Source organism: Cololabis saira, chromosome 11 (genome assembly GCF_033807715.1).
Source record: "Cololabis saira isolate AMF1-May2022 chromosome 11, fColSai1.1, whole genome shotgun sequence".
Classification (NCBI taxonomy): domain Eukaryota; kingdom Metazoa; phylum Chordata; class Actinopteri; order Beloniformes; family Belonidae; genus Cololabis; species Cololabis saira.
The window spans coordinates 20,854,705-20,874,329 of NC_084597.1; the positions used below are offsets into that span (position 1 = coordinate 20,854,705).

At 39.1% G+C, this 19,625-nt stretch overlaps 1 protein-coding gene across 1 annotated transcript in view; it reads right to left on the bottom strand.

Annotated features, from left to right (window-relative positions):
• Positions 1 to 17,863, bottom strand: part of LOC133454617 (netrin receptor UNC5D-like) — a 288,872-nt gene extending 271,009 nt beyond the window's left edge. Inside the window, exon 1 of the mRNA XM_061733339.1 lies at positions 17,524 to 17,863. Coding sequence (XP_061589323.1) covers positions 17,524 to 17,635 — 112 coding nt within the window. The 5' untranslated portion in view covers positions 17,636 to 17,863. The remainder of the gene's footprint in view (positions 1 to 17,523) is intronic.
• Between the last annotated feature and the right edge of the window lie 1,762 nt (positions 17,864 to 19,625).

Sequence of the window (19,625 nt, forward strand, 5' to 3'; positions counted from 1 at the left end):
AAGTGTATCCAAAAATCGTCTCTTATTCTTCTCCAAGCCCCAAAGAAGATACCCGCGTGGCCGGCCATCGGTCCATTTCTCTATTTAACTTTTTAATTGACGTGAACCTAGAGCTCTGCGTTAATGGCATTAGCCTCTAACCACTGCAGCTGCATCTTCTGGATCTGATACCCCGCGGGCCGCAATTGGGATTGAGGAAGTGACGTCACCCAGCAGCCAGAGGAAACAACTTAAAAATGTATATTAAGGATCTTTGTTATAACATTTCGTCTCGTTTTGGTCAACGAAAATAAAGACACATTTTAGCAGAGCTTTTATTTTATTATTTAGGCACTATTGTATCTGTAGGAATTGTTAGGGCCCGAGCACCTTCAGTGCGAAGGCCCTATTGTATCTGTAGGAATTTTTTTTTTTTTCTTTCTTCTGACAACAGGAGGGCCTTTTTGCCCCCCTAAACGTGCCCAAAAAGTCACCAAATTTTGCATGCAAGTCAAGCCTGGCGAAAAATTTGATATTTAATGGTTTACAGGAGTTTCAGCCTCTGGTCCGTCATCAAACCGTGGACCCAGCCCCGAGGCCGGTTTTAGGGGGGGGGGGGGGGGGGGGGGGGTGAACTATGCCCACCCAAACGTGCCTCCTACCCACCGGCGTCTCCATCCCGGCGGCGGCGAGAGCGGATGGCGGAGCGCTGCGGGCTCATAGAGCCACGTCTACGCCGTCTACGTAGGAGCCCACGCCGTAGGCTACGCCGTAGCCTACGCCGTAGACGGCGTAGCTGTGGCTCTAGAGCCCGCAGCGCTCCGCCATCCGCCAGACCAGAGGCTGAGGGGACTGGCCCGGGACTTTGACGAAACGGGAGGCGCAGACTTCGCGTCAAATAGGCAAGAACATCTTTATTTTTATATATATATTATGTTTTTATTGTAGCATCGGCTATCTGCTAGTTGAAACATGTGGTCTGTTAGTCTGTCTGAGTTTTATGGTGTTTTTATAGTTCATGCTTTATGGTGCGGTACTTTTTTTTTTTTTTACTTTTTTGTAGGTGCGCCGTCACCTTAATGTTTAGCTGTGTTTTGATCTGTGTTTCTGGTGCGCCGTCACCTGTTTAGCTGTGTTTTCATCTGTTTCTGGGTGTCAAAACAGTGTACGGGGGCTAGTAGGAGCCACCGTCTGACGTCACTACCCAGAATGTAAACAACAATGGCGACCTACTTGTTAAATTATATTTTCAAATTTTATAAAAACGAAGACATCAACAAGGTTTTTTATATCACATTGTTATAATTGATACCAACATTTATCTTTTAAGACCTACATGTCTTAATAGCCAGGGTTCCTTTTAAATTCCTTTGGCATGGAAATTTAACAATCTAAGCAAACTGGTTGATATGTAGGAGATCACAGAGTGCTTGTTACCATCTAAAAACATTTCAGACTTCCCTGTTATCTTAGATAAAATTGTATTTGAAATGAATGGTTGCTTTGAGGTTGGAGGGATTTTCCAGTCGGAAGAACCCTACTTTTACTGCCACTTAATTATCTCAGCTTATACACATACATTTATAGACCATTACAGATGGATGCTACCGTGTCCCAGTTTGTAATGCTCAGTTCAGATGAGATTGCCCAGTTTTATAGTTATGTGACATTTTACACTGTAATTCAAAACTAAAAAAAAAAAGAAATACAAAAGATTTGATCGGGGCTGAAAGAGTCAGGTGTAGCTGAAGGTGTTTGAGGTAAAGCTGCCAAAATGTCAGAAACCAGACCAATATTTAAGAGAGCAAATGAGCACCGAATCAGCTATTCAGGGTAAAGGGAGGATGAGGAGGAGGACGACGAGGAGGATGATGAAGACGATGACGAGGAGGATAATGGAGTCTTGTAATTGCCGAACGGATGGAATGTCACGTTCTCAGTGTGCTGGCAATAAAAATGTCAAATCACCCATCACAGAATGTTCTTCAAATGTCATTTAAAGAGGGAAAATTTAACATTGTTCAATAAATTTGGTACATTTAATGCAAGAGCATTGCAGCAGTTAAATAAGCCATTTATCAAACGTGTTTATCGTATTTAAGCAACAAATAACCCCATCCCCTGCTGAGAATGATAACCCTGAAATTAATCCTGATGAAGCTGTGGAAAGGACAGGTATGCAGAGTTTTAAACCTCATTGTTGGAGTTTAGTAGTTATTGCAGTTTCAAAGAAAAAACACATGTGATGCTGGATCCAAAAAGAACAACAGGACTCTGTTAAACTAATAATGACAAGATGGTCTAGTCCAATCAGTTTTCTTTATACATTTAAGACATACAGAATGAATGTGCTGTGCTACACTTTTAATATGCTTCTCTAATTCAACAATTTAAGTAATAACATTCCCTAAGTCAAACTTTAATTTACATAATTTTAACAATTCAGCCTTATCATCTTAATAGTTTTTAACTAAGTCACTTCCACATTTGGAACAAGAAGCTTGTGAAAAATAAGACTTTAATTATTAAGTAATGATTTTAATATACCAGAAACACACTTAATATACATTACATATTCTCTGCTGCTACGTACAGTATCAAGTCACCTTCAATAATTGCAGCTCCGGTCACATGTTCTTGAAACTAATTACATGGCATTCAGGGATTTCATTAGTATGTTTCTTTTTTATTCTGGAGTAGAATAATTTAAAAAGAAAAGAAGGAAAATAACCAAAATCCGTGTATCATTCTTTCTTTCCATTTTCAATTGGCAATCAAAAATCAAACAATCAAAGTGACTAGTTATTTTGTTATTTGTTTTTTATTATAACACAAAAAAATACGGCATAAAATTTGCACAAATCCTCATCAGCAGGTGCTTTTTGTGTCAGTTAGGCACCACTTTAGCATTCCCGACACTTTCTACTGCCGTTAAACCTTTACCGTTAAAGTCCGAAGCGCCGGATGTTTACAAGGTCTCGGCGAGACGCCTTTAAAATAAAAGCACTAAATATCGGTCTCCTTAATATATAACAAATAAAATAAAAGCCTGGCTTTAAATAACGTTAATGAGAAAACAAACATAAAAACACATTTATAGAAATACTCATGTTAAAAAGGTCATTTACAATTTCCATTATTTCATTTTATTTTTTCGAAAATGTTTTATTATTAATTATCATTATTATTATTATTATTATTATTATTATTATAGCGAAAATACCACAGTTTTTAGTGCCGATCTAGTCATTTTATTTAGTTTTTATCAGCTACACCTTTAGATTGGGCCGTGAAAATATTGTCAGACATTAAACCGGTCCGCGGTACAGAAAAGGTTGGGGACCACTGATCTATTATATGAGAGTCTGCAAAAAACAGTGAGTGCAAAGGATGACAATACAAGTAACTTATTATATATTTTACATTATAAATCATATATTATTATATATAACATATTATATATAACAGCACCTGCTGAGGTCTCCACCAGAGTGGTGTAATAATTGTTTTAGTTTAGTAGCATTTAGTATTCTTTTAGAGCAGTGTTTTGGGGGCTCCAAAGACTGAATGTGGTAATAGATTTATAGTTAAAAAGATGGAGTTGAATTGGTATTTTTTAAATCGTTATCGGGATAAATGCCAGAAATGATCTTGATAAATTTTTTAGTCCATACCAGCCTTCCCTACTGAATGATTATATTTGTCAGGTCACTAAATGCTTTAAAGAAACATCAGAAGTAGGCCTGGGCGATAAACTGATAATGTACCGTTACCGATATTTACTGCGATGACCGACCTCAATTTTCCCATTTCGGTAAATTCGGTGTTGTGATTAAAAAAAAGAAAATGATCGTCTTTTTGATAGGCTATTTTCATTCCCCTTTAAGACGATGGACAGCGTGTCTGTAATCATATGTCTTCACCCATCCAGTCTGAGCGAGAAGGGAGACCCAAGAAAATGTCTGATGGTTCAAACGACGAAGCGGCTGACTTAGCCACAGACAAAATAACATGGCTCTCAGGTCTCATGCATTGAGCGTGAGACTCGCAAATTTCAACGACTTCACGCGCTCTCACGCCACATGTGGCAATTCTCACGCTGAGAAATTAACTTTACCGCATCAATGACGAATCAAGGTACGCTACTGTGCGCTGAGCTCTCAACTCAGAGCAGCTGTCTGCAGTTACCAACCTGCCAGCCAATCAGAAAATAGATTTTTTTGTGTTGCCGGGTGTGCTGTGAGTTTCAGCTTCAAGCGTTCCATGACTGCTTAGCGAAGGTAACTTACTGTAAGTTACAGCACACATCACTCTTCAACACACACAAACACAAACGGGTACACAAACCACCACCCTTCAGGGGGCCAATTTGTGGCTAAATGTGTTTTTCTTTATACTTTATACTTATTTCTTATATTTTTTTTCTGTTTGTTTAGGGCAGAATGAGACCACTGCTGTCAATAATAATAACAATGAATACAGCACGAAACAGAAGACTTTTGTGGCTCAGCAGACAGCTGACTGTGTGTTGTGGTTTATATGTTAATTTCCATAGAAAGGAGGTATCTGAAATCTATTTACAAGGTGTCACTCGAGCATCACGTGGAGAAGCATTTTAATGCCAGGTGTGAAAGCACAAACTTAGACTTCAAACACCCAAGATGAATGATAACACCAGATCTGATCAACCAGTCTTTTGCAGTGTCTCATCTTAATTGTTCCATCAACGTCATGAACTCTTGGACTTTTGCAGATAAAAGAACCCCAGACCATGATGTCTGGTAACCAAACAACTCCTCTGAGCATGATCAATTCTTCAGAAGGCTTTTCATTATCCAAATAAAACAGTTTGACTTGGACATGCAATAACATATGCATAAAATATTTCTATACAACATCCACAATTATTCCATCATTCTGCCCCAAGAACAGAAGAGTTCAGAGAAGTGACTGACAGCAGAATATTACCATACAATTCATCTCAGTGATGAGCAAATAAACACAAGAAATGATCCAATATTATGAGGAAAAAAAGATAAGCATACACCATCAATAGGGCTGTTCGATTTTACCCAAAAATAAAATCTTGATTTTTTTTCTCTCAAAATCCGATTTTCGATTACGATTATTTTGTGAATTGACAAAAGGCAAAGAAATGATTTCAAATATGCTGTTTTTTTATTGAACATTTGCCCCATTGGGCTTTAAGTGCAAACTTTGCTCTTATTAAACCAAAAATGAATGAATAAAGTGCAAAACTCTGTAAAATAAGTTGAAAAAAAGTTTTAAAAAATATAATAAAATATAAAGTTTTATCTCTGAAAAAAAAATCAGCAAATCAGCACTTGCAAACATACAGTAAGTTATATTTCCAATTAAATAAAACAATACATTTTCTAATTAAACTAAACTGGGTCTTTGCATGCTAAAAAATAATGCAACCCATGAAGGAGGTAGAGGTGTGTAATGTCAGTCATTACATTTGCTATTCACATTTGCAAGTTTTTTGCAAGGAACACGAGCCAGTCTACCGCATCTGGCTTGAGGGATGCCCGGTGGCATGTTACAACGTCCCCTCCTACACTAAAGAGCCTCTCCGATGGGGCACTTGTCGCAGGTATTGAGAGGTATTTCCATCAATCATTAATATGGTATCAATCATTAATATGTATGTAGACAAGGTAAAAAAAAATAAAAATAAAAAAAAAAAGTGAAAAATCGATTTTACGATTTTCACGTTTTAACATCGTTCTAATTACATAATCGCGATTACGATTTAAAATCGATTAATCGAACAGCCCTAACCATCAATAGTTTAACGGAGACCTGTTATGGCATTTGATGTATGTTTTAAACAGGCCTTGAATGTCTTAAAAACAATCAAAAGCTTGTTTATTCTTAATAAATCAGAAATTCAGTGTCTGGGCCATGTCTCTATTTTTACCGCTTCTAACCCCCTTCTCTATGCTGGATTCTGAGGGGCGGGGAGGCTATGATAATGAGGCTCTGCGCTGATTGGCTGCCTGAATGACGTGTAGCAGGGGAGGGAACAAAGCCTCTCCGGCAGAAGAGCAGCGGCTCCGTACACTATTAAAGCGTGTCCCATGCGATGCGATCAAACTTCAGTGACAAATTCAATTCCATTGCTTTATTTTCTATTGGACTGTCCTAACTGGCCGCGAGTTTAACGGTTTCAGTGTGGACAGAGAGCGTCCGATGTCACGCAGTTCGACGCGATAGTCAGACGCTGGGATCTTAAGCCTGAATTACGATTCTGCGTTAAATCGGCGCGTACCCTACGCCGTAGGCTCTGCGTTGGTGTAACGCGGAACCATAAATCAGCATTTAGTCACCTCGTCTTCACACAGGAAGATTTAATTGAATTCTAAACAGGTACACCACAGTTCTTTACTCCGATTCCTCATTTAATGTCTTATGTTACAAGACAAATGAATCATGCTAATTGTAAAGAAATCACAACACTGAAGGTTCACAAATGGCAACTTTATTGTTAAAAAAATAAAATTACCATAAGTTGTATATAAATAACATTTATGCACTATTGCTGGCTCAAGGAAGGACCGTGCGTCTTCTGAAGGTGTCGTTGAACAGCTTCAGGCGCATTGCTTGGAAGATCTGAAACCATAAACAGAAAAAAAATGTATTACGGTACCAATAGAGCTCCGTAACACGGAGTAACACCGGAGCTAAGCTAAATACTTAGCCCATGCAAAGATCATACTTGTAAACAAATATAAATAACATAAAAAATTAACATTCTTACCGCTGACTCGTGTGCATTTGCCGGGTCTGTGCTGTTGGTACTGATCCTTTTATGAGGGTAAGTGTCGATGCAAAACCTAATTTTAACTGTCCCTCGTTGAAACAGCCACCGCTTCTAAACAATGGCGGACGCCTGGCCGACGGAGTTAGTTGTGGGCGTGGTTTCAGCAGCGGAGGAGACCAAGGCGTGGTTTGCATTTTGCTTACGTAACGAAAATGCACAAATCTGAACGGCTCATAGAAGTCACATGACACTGGAAAGATCCTCCGGGCGGGGTGGACAGACACTGGAGAATTTAGTTGCTTTAGTACTTCTCTGAGTTGTCAGGGTGAGGGGAGACCACTATATATATGTTAAAGCAAGAAAAAAACGTGTTTTTCATAATAGGTCCCCTTTAAAAGGAGCATGAGGCAGGATTGAGGCAGGATTTATGAAAAAAATGCGTATATGTTTTAAGTTTTCTAGTAATACTGTCAGATGAAGCGTTCCAAACCAAAAAGAATGAGCCCTCTAGTGTACCTCTCCGTTGCCTTGAACAGGCTTTGTGCTGCAAAATGTGCTGCAATTGTGGGGCCGAATTTCCCGCGCTGTCCTGCGGATGTGACGTCAAATGACGCTGCATGCGCGTTCTCCCCGTTCTCCCGTGCCGGCTTCGCTGTTGGCTGCAGTACCGCCGACGGCCGTCGTGGCGAAGGGTGGCGCTAATGAGTCTCATTTCTTAAAAGGAGCCTCAGGCTCCTTTAAAGAGAATTCAGCTGAATTAAGAAACCACATCCATTCACTTCTCACTCATGAATCTAAGAGACAATCAAAAACAACCAAGACGGTTTTACTGCAAAACTAAGTCATTCACCAGCGTTCCTACTTCAACGCACGGCAGTCTTTTGTCGATACTAATGTTTTTTTCCTCACACATACGTCACACGCTTCATTTCTCAGATGGGTTTTACATCTATCCAATGGCATTTAGACACAGTTTCTTCTGCATCCATTGCTCCCTGGAAATTAAAAATAATCTATTTTTGTACAAGAATTAGGATGGAAACATTACACACAATAGCTAGCTCATTGATGAAATTCTAGTGTCACAGTTTCTCTCTCTGTCTCTCTCACTCACTCACTTACTTACAGTATAGCTATATGTTGCATACTATGGATCTGTTGGTGACATTGGTGAAGTATAATGGCAAGTTGTCCTCAAGGGAAAATGTGTTTTCTTTGAATAACATTCCCCGAAATGTGTAATTTTCTTCCCCCAGTTTCAGCTCCACAGACCTTCTGCCGGCAATATATTTCCCATCTTCCTTTAACTGTGGGTGAGCTGTCTTCATTTTTAGTGTAGACAACAGATGACGGGAGAGGGACTTGATGGGTTGGGTGGAGAAATGGGTTTCCTCTGAATAATGCAACAGTGAAACTGAGCAATGTGACCATCATGTGATCTCTTACAGAACAGAAACAAAGTGTGGCTACTAGCCCAGCTGTGCTCCCAAATTCACATCCTGTGAAGTGTTGGTTAAATCAAAGCTGGATTTTGACAAGGACTTGGGCAGTCATTTAAATGTTGTTTTTTTTTTTAGGTGAGAGAGGGGGGATAAATAAAACATGGCAGAGATGACTCCATTGCCCTTTATCCCTCACTCTCTCAAGCGTTGTTTCTTTCCAGTGTTTTCCACCATCCAAACCAGGATGCCTTCTCAGGAGCTGGAGGTATTTTGGGATGCTGAAGGAAAAACCCTCAAAAAGCTTGTATCATTCAAGTCGACTTTAAGCAAATATATGTTACGGTTCAATTATGTATTGTACCTGCATCTTGCAGTGCTGTTGTGAAAAGTGTGACCTTCTGTTTAAGAAGGCCTAGAATGGCGGATATTCAACCCAACCTCATCAAAGGTTTTTCTGGATCTCATCATGACAGATGCAAAACTGCTTCTTCTCCATGTGGAGAGATGGAGTTACGTTACTTAAAATGATCGGATCCTTGTTGCATCCATGTTGCACTCCATTAGCCTCAAGATAAGTGTAAGTACAGAAGCTTATTAAAATTCCTCGAAAACACATTAAAAGTTCTGTTTATTCTAATTTTAAAACAATTTTCTATTAGAATTATTTTTCATTCAATTTTTCTGAATGGACAAATTATTTTTCTTTATTTCCAATTTCTTAAAAGTATTTTAATTCTTCGTTTATCTGAATTCACAATGTCATTTAACAATAAAACCTGCCTTTGTTTCCTCTTCGAACTGAACAGGATCCAACATGTCTCGCTTGTTTAATTTAATCCGGTTTTCAGATATTGACAGATACTCCTGTCTTTTTCTTTTATAGATTTGGTTTATGAGTTTTAGCTACAGTATCTTGATTTATGATACTAAATAACTAACACAAATCTTTCTAGATGGAGCGAGAGGATTTATTTTTCCTTCACCTTATCAAAATTTCTCATTAATTCAGGGAGAAAAAAAAACTAAATTAGAAAAAAAAAAATTTATTCATCGAGGAAAACAAGCAAATTTAAAGCTGCAAGCAGCAATGAACAGGCCCTCGCGCGTGCAATTTTCACCAATAAAAGTCAAGGACTCAAAACTAAGTCCGATGACTCAACCCATGACTCTTTATGTCAAACCATTCAAAAGTTATGGCAGAGAATAGGAACTATCAAATATTGACAAATCAGAAGAAGGGGTGGGGCTAATTTACACCAATTATGTTCAAAGACTCAAAACTAAATCCGATGACACTACCCACGTCTCTTTTGGTCAAACCATTCAAAAGTTATGGCAGAAAGTAGGAACCAATATCAAATATGGATCAATCAGATGAAGGGGGGGACGCACTTTTTGGCGTCTATCGTTGCCACGGTAACGCTTTCGACTGACAAAAGTAATGCGCATATTTGCAGGATCGAGACGCACATTTTGATGTATAACACGCCTGGGTGCACATTACGGTTCGGGCGAAGAAGCGGCCGAAGAAATGGCATAAATTGTGCCAAAATTACACGATTAATTGAAAATGGCCGACTTCCTGTTCGGTTTCGGCCATGGCGCCAATAGACTTTTCTTTAAGTTGTGAAATGATACAGGTGTGTACCGATTTTCGTGCATGTATGTCAAACCGTATTTTGGGGCTTGAGGCACAAAGTTTTCTAGGGGGCGCTGTTGAGCCATTAGGCCACACCCATTAATGCAAACCATTAAATATCAAATTTTTCGCAAGGCCTGGCTTGCGTGCAAAATTTGGTGACTTTTGGGGCACGTTTAGGAGGGCAAAAAGGCCCTCATTTCGTGGGAAAAAAAAAAAAAAAAAAAAAAAAAGGAAAAAAAAAATACTACAGATACAATAGGGCCTTCGCACTGTAAGTGCTCGGGCCTTAATAATATTACAATGTAAAAATGAGGGAATAAGTTCCCTAACCCCTACGCCCAGAAATTAAGTGGCATCTCAAAGACTCAAAGACAAAACCATAGTCTAGAATTAATCAGGGTTGTTCACGTTCATTCAGTTTTGTTAACTCGGGTTTCATTTCAAGCAGGTAAGTTCATCAAATCGTCAGAAACAACAGGACTGATTTCTATCAAGCAAGGACCTACTATCTTAGTTTACTGGAACCAATCATGCTACCTATCATTTACATTGTTCTGTTCTAGCAAGCATTTCTGGTACCAGGACTCATTCAAACCATTTTTTAAAATCACACAAAGACTTGATACAATATGTGCAACAACTGAGAACTTACTGAGCCAGTGGTCAACTTCACTTTCCAAAGCCCAGTTTTGAATTTGGTATTGCTTTTAGTGTTTCACCATCACATATCCTAAAACAGCACAAACCTCCACTAATGTAATGCCAGGTCTACATGGCCAATCAAAACCATTTTAGCTACCTTGGATTGTTTCTGCTACCAGTACATGAGTACAGAAGCTGGGCTATTGAAAAACGACTCTAAACAAACATGCAATCGTTTTTTCATTCTGATCGGTAGGTGCCAGAAGTGATGTTGATGGGAGAAATGTCAATTCTATTGACTGTGAAGATTCCATATTAGTCAGCAACTGATTGACCAAAAGCTGTGAAGCAGTTGCTGAGACGTGGCCTTGCATAAAGACCCATGGTATTAGATGTGAAGGTGCATGGCAGACAAACTGAAGAGGTCCATCCATGCAAACACGACTATATTTCCTGGAATTAAAACATTTAGTGACACATATGTTAAATGAAAAAATTTAAAGATTGCTACCCAGCATTAATACATTTTATGTTTATGTTTTATGAAAAGCACTTTGTGTTACATTTTTTTGTATGAAAGGTGCTTTACAAATAAAGTTTGATTTGATTTGATGATATGACAAAATCTTCTTAAAACATCAACTTTTGGAAAGTCAGTCCAAAAGCTATTCGACAGTAAATAATTTATTAAATGGTGAGATGTTAGAAAATGCTGCAGATTGTTTAAGTGTTGAAGTTATAAATACACAAATCCAAAAAGATTAGCTATGTCAGAGATTGAGTTTTGGAAGTTCAACATTTACATTTCTACATCAACAACACATTTTTTTAGCAGTCAAGGCTTATGTTTAGAAAGGTCACAGCTGTTTTATTACAACAGATCTTCAGATAAATTAATGTAAATTCATGAATAAGTGCCATTTGAAGGTAGCGTTCTTTGCAGCTGATAAAGATGGAGCTTCACTCAGCTGAAACTCAAACTGTCATATGACTTTGCCCCACTGTATGTAATGTTCATAGCAGCAGTTTAACATTTCACATGCCCCATTTTCTCCAAAATTCCACCTGTAAACACTGATCTGAGGTTTCTCCTTCAGGGTAAATGGGTTATCTGCACTTGGTGCTCTCAGTGTGCAAAGTTTGAAATCGTACGCCTGTAGATATAAGTCTTATCTATGAAGGCACCAATCAGGTTACCTGCAAAGATAAGTGGTTGACCCAGGAATCTCTGATATACGTGTACTGATAAAAAAGAATGCACGAGCCAGAGATACTGACAGTAACACAGAAACACCAATAAAACCTCTGGCAAAAAAAAAGAACGAAAAAAAAAACATGCAATCAACACTGCAGCTATTTGTTGGAAAAAGAAAGAAAAAAAATTACACAGGCATAAGGAACTAACAAAATAAGGACAGCAGCATGTTATACCTTCCAGTTTGGTTTCACATTTCTGGCCCAGGCTGTCAAGTTGGTACGCACTCTTGCCAACCTAAAATAAGCTCCAAAAATAACACCAAGAATTCATTCATATAGGAACAGATTAATCATTGGACTCTGAAAGGCACTGTGCACCTGGCACTGTTATAAAACAAAGAACTATTTACATTATTTATCTGATTTACATGCCTATCTGATTTACATCTTCACATTTCACGGGTGTAGTGTATGGCTTGTAGTTGTGTTAGCTCCTCTCCCATCCCAAGTATCATCAGGACATTCCTGATCAACACCTGTCAATTTAAAAAACAATTAAACAAAAGGAAACCCAGTATCGCTACACTAAATGGTGAGATGCTATAACATTCTTAACACTCCACAAATCCAAAAAGACAATATCTCAAAAGTAGTTGAAGTAGTTTGAGTGCCTTAGTGATCGAGCATTTCTTGTAATAATAATGCAGCAGCTATACACCCAAAGAAATCTATTATATCGTGAATGATCTTAAAATAAAAGCATTTAAATTCATAGGTAACTTGTTGCATGTCTGACAGGTGTGAACAGAGCGGCAGAAAAATTGCTGGAGAGACAATAACACTAATCAAGTTGATAAAAACTCCATATATTTATGTAAGTGCACTAAAAGCTCCCCAACAAGCCTGCCAAAGACAGACAACTACAACCATCTAAAAGCCTGTCTGAAAGGTCTTGATTGGGCAAAAGTGACAGTCTCATAAGGTCTGCTTCTAGTTTCAGAGAAGCTTTTTCCTGGACGCGCTGAACAAATTGTGGAAAATTTCAAAAACCAACTATTGACATAGTTTGCAGCTGCAATTTGTGATTATCAAGCTCATATTCAATATTCGCTCTACAGGAAAGTTTGATGTTTTTAAGGCAGTAACTCTTCAGCTGAAAGCCATCATCAATGCAAACTTCACAATGTGACGCAGGAATGGCTCCGTTGACCAAAAATCAACTGTTGTGGAACAAGACTCCACATTTTTAGCCCCATATGACATTTTTTTCATTCATTCTTGATAAAATACTAATTGAATTGAATAATTCATGCAGGTGATGAAATATCATGTCTTTTGTCTAGGGCTGTAATTTCCCAGTCAACTGGTCGATTTATTAGTCGATGCGGGCAGGCTCGACCAAAATTCTTTTCATTTAAATTAATCAGGGGGAAAGTACCAAGTTCTGAAGGGGGTGTTTTCAGACCACATCTCTTTCACAGGTAACAATCTATCATTGGACACCCCCCTTGTTTTTGCTATTTTGGATTATCCCAACCCACTGACTAGAGACGGATAGATTGTAAAGTACAAGGACAAGGTGGGTGATGTGTTGAACTCTATCATGTCAAAGACATCTGCGTTGTGGCAGAATTTCATGAAAATAGACAATGGAAAACAGTTAAACGCAAACTTTGTAGGCAACAGTTTGGTTATCACAGCTCCACATCAAACATGGTGCATCACCTGTAAACGGTAAGCCAACTTGCCCTGTCCGTTTTGACAATATGAACATATCAGAATTGACATATTTCAAGCTTTAGTCTAATAATTTGTAACTGAAGGCACAACGCAACAATGGCGACATCCCTCAGATACACCACACTGGATGTTAAGTCTCTGTGTGTGTGTGTGTGTGTGTGTGTATATATGTGTGTGTGTGTGTGTGTGTGTGTGTGTGTGTGTGTGTGTGTGTGTGTGTGTGTGTGTGTGTGTGTGTGTGTGTGTGTGTGTGTGTGTGTGTGTGTGTGTGCGCCTCTTTCTAGCTGTGGTGGGAGGGTATTGTTTCATTAAATATATGTTCTGGCATTTATTTGAGCCTCACCAAAATATGGATTAGCCCCAAAAAATACTTGCCGCCACTGTGTACAGTTCAAAATGATAGTGTAAATGTGTAAATTATTAAAACATGACAAAACAATTGTTTTATACAGATTACAGCCCTACTTATGTCAACATTTCTGATAAGATCGGTCATCTTTCAGGGTCTTCATGCAGCTTTTTATGTGGCGTTACCATCAAGAACGACGCAGAGATTGTTATACATTTTGCTGATAAAGCAAAAAAACGAAATAATTTCACTAGTTTAAAACATTACTTTTTACATTCGTTGCACAAGCCTGTGGTGCTTCTTTAAAATGTTGGTAATGATTCAAGGGTTTTGCCTCTTATGGCAAAGTGACTGGCACATTCTGTATAGTGCCCTTTTCTCTTTCATCAAATTAAAAAGGAAAAAAAAAAAGAAAAATCCACATCAACCTTGGGGCAAACGCACAATTGGTTTATTTCAAACTAAAATACCAACAAAAACATCTCAGCCAAACAGCCTGGGACATTTATTTTAAGAGAAAAGGATCCTAGAGCTCAATACATTTTTCTGAGAATTATTGTAAAATGTCAAGAATAATAATAATGTTAGGATATTATGTCAGAATAGGCCACAAGGATTACCCTGAAAAGAAATAAATAAAAACAATCACTCATTTGCCCATTGACTGTTATCAGCCTTTCCCTTTATTGATTTATTTATTTATTTGGTCAAGGATGCAGTGCATCCATGTCAGAGCACACGCACAAGTGAAGCATACAAAAAGAGAAAGTTTGAACTCACCTGATAACGTCAGTACGACCAGCCACTCGATAAAGCTCATTTTGGCTTCATAATCCTCATAATGGTTCCATCTTTCTATGTAACCTTACTTGAGCTGACAATGAGCTTTTCCCAGGAATGTTAATTTGAAAATAATGAGCAATAAGTAAAACCCATTTACTTGTGTCAGGGGTAGATGATTAATGGTGCAAATTGTACAGTGCAAAAACAACAACAAACATTCAAAAAGGACCAGCTGACATAAAACCACTCTATTTTGTTTATTGTGCCCTTTTAGCTTTTATCCTAAGTTTTAGTTCATGAAATGTTAATCATCTCATCCCTAAATGATGCATGTTTGTTAAATTATCTCTACACACTAATAGCAAACTGTTTGTAGAAGCAGCAGGGCTCAAAGAACACAATCGGGTAAAGTAACCAGTCCTCCGGTTTGTCTGAAACTCTTGCCCAATCATGTCCTTTGGAGGTGTGGCTTCAGAGGCACGTTCTAGTCGATGAGAGCGGTCTCCCCAGAAGCGCCGCAAGGAGGTTAACGAGCCTCTCAGTAGCAACTGATCACTAGAAAAAAACATGCGTTATGTCTGTTTAGGCACTGGACCTCAGCTACGCTTCATTACTGACACAAACACCAACAAGGAATCATGGTGTTCCTGTGTACTAAACAACAAGCTTTTCAAGTGACTGACGGAACATATATTTTGTTCACCTGTGCACGCTCAAGTGTTTGTGGGCACGCAAGCTTGCATCTGTGCGTACAGGATACAGACAGCAGAAAAAAAAAAAGAGTAAACGCACAACCAACAAGATGTTTGTCACATTTTTGGTGGGAGATTACAACTCAAATATCTTAATAAAACTCTCCACAATGTCTGCTCCCTCTCACTACCCAAAACTACTTGCTCAACGCTACATTTACCGTTGCATCAACCGTCTCACACAATACAACCCATCAGGAAGTGCTCATTTTGTACTTTATGATGGTGTTGGTTGTCTGTGATTGGATGGTCGGGATTTTTGAATTTTTTAGATATCGTTAATGGATCAAGCCTTGTGGTTATGAGAAGTACGCCTCGATACTGACGTAAGAGAGTTTTATCTTGACCTTCATAAGAGGGGCAAAGCGCAGTGAGACGCAAGCACGGACTAAAAACCGCTGTAAAACTGGACCACCACCCTGTGGGAAACAGAGCACGGGCTGCTGGGGTTTAAGACGGTCGCTCACGATGCTGACGTTCCCATAAATAAACAAATAGCTGTCAGTTCATGATACTTTCACATGTTTTCACTCTGAATCTAAACACACTTTTCTGTAAAAAAAGAAATTACCATTATTAGATAAAAACAAAGGAGAGCGAGAAAAAAATAAATCAAACTTATAATGATCCTCTGAAATCCATATTTGTAACAAAATAAATAGTACTGACATATCCATGTGCAATATGTTACTAGAAACTAAAATAAAACATTTCCTTTCAACCATGCACTGTAACTCAGCCTCGCTTTTAAGTTCAATGTGTGTGTTTGTGTGCGTAGACCGCCTTTTGCCTTTCACACACGTTCATGTTTGCATAATGTCTTTGACAGTTGACATCCATATTATTGCACAAAAATAAATATCTATTTTTCAAAGCCAACAAACAGTGTACATATGCAGCTTATATAAACTACGTCCTGAGACGTGGGATACATTTTACTTTCATGAACCCAGCTTTCTGCTCCCTGCCAGCCACGGGTCACTCCTTTTAAATATCACGCAGTGGTTCACGTGTCACTGCAGCCGACTTGGAAACACTGGCCACAAACACGCGTCTTAGCCTTTCAGACTAAATCTAAGAGAATGACAAACCTGATGCTTACATGGAAAGTTGCCCCGAAGACACTTGCAATATGCAAATTCTCAAGTTGAAGCTAATTTCAAAACGTGGGATGCAAAACTGAAAACCTTGGGGCTTGTTAACTAATTGACTTGCAAATGCATCTTTGTTACACTGCCATGTGTGCTAAACGGGTGTGAATAGGTCAGAAAATATTCGCCAGAACAGGGACATCGCACAATCATCCATCCTCCAAACCAGCTGAAACATTTGTAAACTCTTCAGAGCATCTCATCTCATTTTTTTTTTTTTTTGCACTATCCCCCTTTGCTGCTGTAAACTGCAAATTTCCCCTCTGTGGGACTATTAAAGGTTTATCTTATCTTATCTTATTAATTCAATTCAATTTTATTTATATAGCGTCTAATACAACAGATGTTGTCTCTAGATGCTTTCCAGAGATCCAGAACATAAACATAAACATAACATTACATAATGTTATAAACATAACATTATTATCTTCTCCCCATAGTCAACGCAGTCAGTTTTGCCATCAACCAATTACCTGGATCTATCACTAGGCTTAAGGGAGAACAATGCATAATGTAAGGAACAGTAGCCCACGCCGCTTTCTGTTTGAGCCAAGAACTGGAACGATATCCAGTTTTCTACTCACAACAGGTTCATCTATGCGCAATGAAACTCGATGATGATGGATTATTGCCTGAATCATCCAAAGTTTGTCATGTAAAATAAACTGCAAACATATTTCCATAGCCTATGTTTAAAATGCAGAATTATATTATTGCATGTTTAATTTCAGAGGAGTTGTTTCCTCTCATGATACAAAAGGCTCAAAGTCATTCTGAATGCGTTTGACTCACTTTGCTTAGAATAAAATACTAATTATAAATCACTTGAACCGCCATGTGCTCCTGCGAGTGTTGTGGCAGTTCAAATGGAGATTTTTTCAAAGTACACGTGTTACTTTTCTTTTTTTAGGCATTCATAAACGTTATCAGAAGTTGGAACTGAATGAAAGAAAATAAATATAACACTTTGAACCCCCCAGCTACGGACGGGGCTGGAGGGGGTTCACACCTTCACCCTCCAGAATCAGAGACAACACCAGAGAGTGTCCCGGTTCTTACCTCGCGCCGAGGCGGTCAGGACCTGCGAGCTGAGGAGCACGAGGACGGGCAAAGTCCAGTAGCATCCTCCCGGAAACTGTCCCATCACTGCTCTGCTCGCGTCCCTCCCCATCGGGTCCGGGGGCGCCTGCCGCGGGTGTCGGGCATTTGTCGTCTGCGCAGAATTCCGTTTCCGTGTCCCAAAGAAGGTGTCCAAGTGTTGGGCAGGTGGAATGAAAGAGACTCTCCCAGCCGAGCCGAGCCGATCCGATCCGTCACCTCACCTCACCTCACAGATTCGCAGTGCGGAGGGAAGAGATGGAAAGTGGCGCGCGGCTCTCAGCTGTCGACGCTCAGCTGCGCGAGAGCGGAATAATTACGGGGCGCCCGCGCGCCTCCAGCTTGTGGGTTTTCCGAGGAAGGAAGGAAGGTAGGAAGGAAGGAAGGAGGGAAGGAGGGAGGGAAGGAAGGAAGGAAAGAAGGAAGGAAGAGAGAGAGAGAGGGGGAGAGAGGGAGAGAGATGGCCAGCCACAGTGGACCTGTTGAGAAATGACAAAAAACGTGCTTTGGAGCGCACGCGCCACCGTTTGTTTATGAGCGCGTGAAGCTTATAAATGATCAATTTAAAGAAACTGCTTTGACAAAAACAGCTCTTTTTCTTCCAATCTTGTTTCAGCTTCATCACACAGGGCCATAACTAGAGTTTAGAAAGTGATATGGTCCAAATATAATTTCTTCTTTGCTATATTTTATTTGAACCAGCACAGAAGTTGTTTGCCCCCTCCCTCTACTGTACATGTTAAAACGTTCGTTTCATTTTCATCTGATGGAACTTCTCTCCAGTTCTTCCATCACACCACTTGATGTGAACACAAAATGTTCACATCAAGTGAACATTTTACCTCGATTTCGATTCTTCTTTTTTTTTTGCTTAACTACTAAAACCAGAATACGTATATTTGGTTTTAGAATAAGTGAAAGTAAACACACAAAATTAATTATGTGATTATTAAGTGAATATTTCTAAGAACAGAAATAATCAAAAATATTTGTAATAATTGGCATGGATAAGATTAAATCGGTTCTGAATGTTGATTCAGGGTAGTTTTAATTAGTTATATAGCTTTACTATCTATCTATCTATCTATCTATCTATCTATCTATCTATCCATCTATCCATCTATCCATCTATCCATCCATCCATCCATCCATCCATCCATCCATCCATCCATCCATCCACAGTATCTGTCTATGGTTTGTGGCTCAGTTACAGCACACGTTCTGTGTGGGCCACACTTGTCCTACAAGTGTTCAGCCAGAGAAAACAGCAGACATGGCTCAGGAGTCCGGACCCATGTAGCAGTGGATGTTGTATGGACCCCTGTGCCAGTCATGTCTTGGGACAACCGCATGTCACTTTATGGCGACATGTCACACAGCATTGGTGGAATGACATCACACCCAAGTCAATCGTATTCCAGTTGCAAAATCAGAGAAAGCATGCCTGCGGGCTGAGGGTCGCGGTTGTAACAAATGGAAGAAACACAGGTAAAAAAAATTTTAGCAGTTGGTCCTTTAGAGGACGTAGCACCAATTTATGGTATGATAACTCAAATCAACCCCTCCAAATTTAATATAATCTGGAGGACTGTAGAATTTAGAATTCCGATTAATCCTTTCAAAGTAAAAGCCAAATGGCACATCATTGGTTTGTGTCAACGTTTATTCCAGTTTGGTGGGTTTGCAGGTGTCTTCTGGAAAGTTACATTTCAACTAATTCCTGCACACGTGCAGCCATTGAGTATTTTGCTTTTGATTGGTGGCCTTTTTCCAACTAAGAGGTCAGTGTCTTCAGTAGAGAAAGCTGTCGCTGCGATACCTTGTAGTTCCTCTGAAAATGCAATGACTAGGCTCAGCTTTTTCTTCTCAACAGAAGTTATTGTATCTAGCAGAAGTGACATGAAATTATATAAAGTAATTTTCATTTACCAATTAATTTGCGGACATAGCAATACACTAGCAGGCTGAACTCTGCTAATCCTTGTATGTTGTACAATTACACAATTATGGACGCATTAGCATTTGAATGGCATTTTAATGTTATATGGCGGAAGTGAAGACCA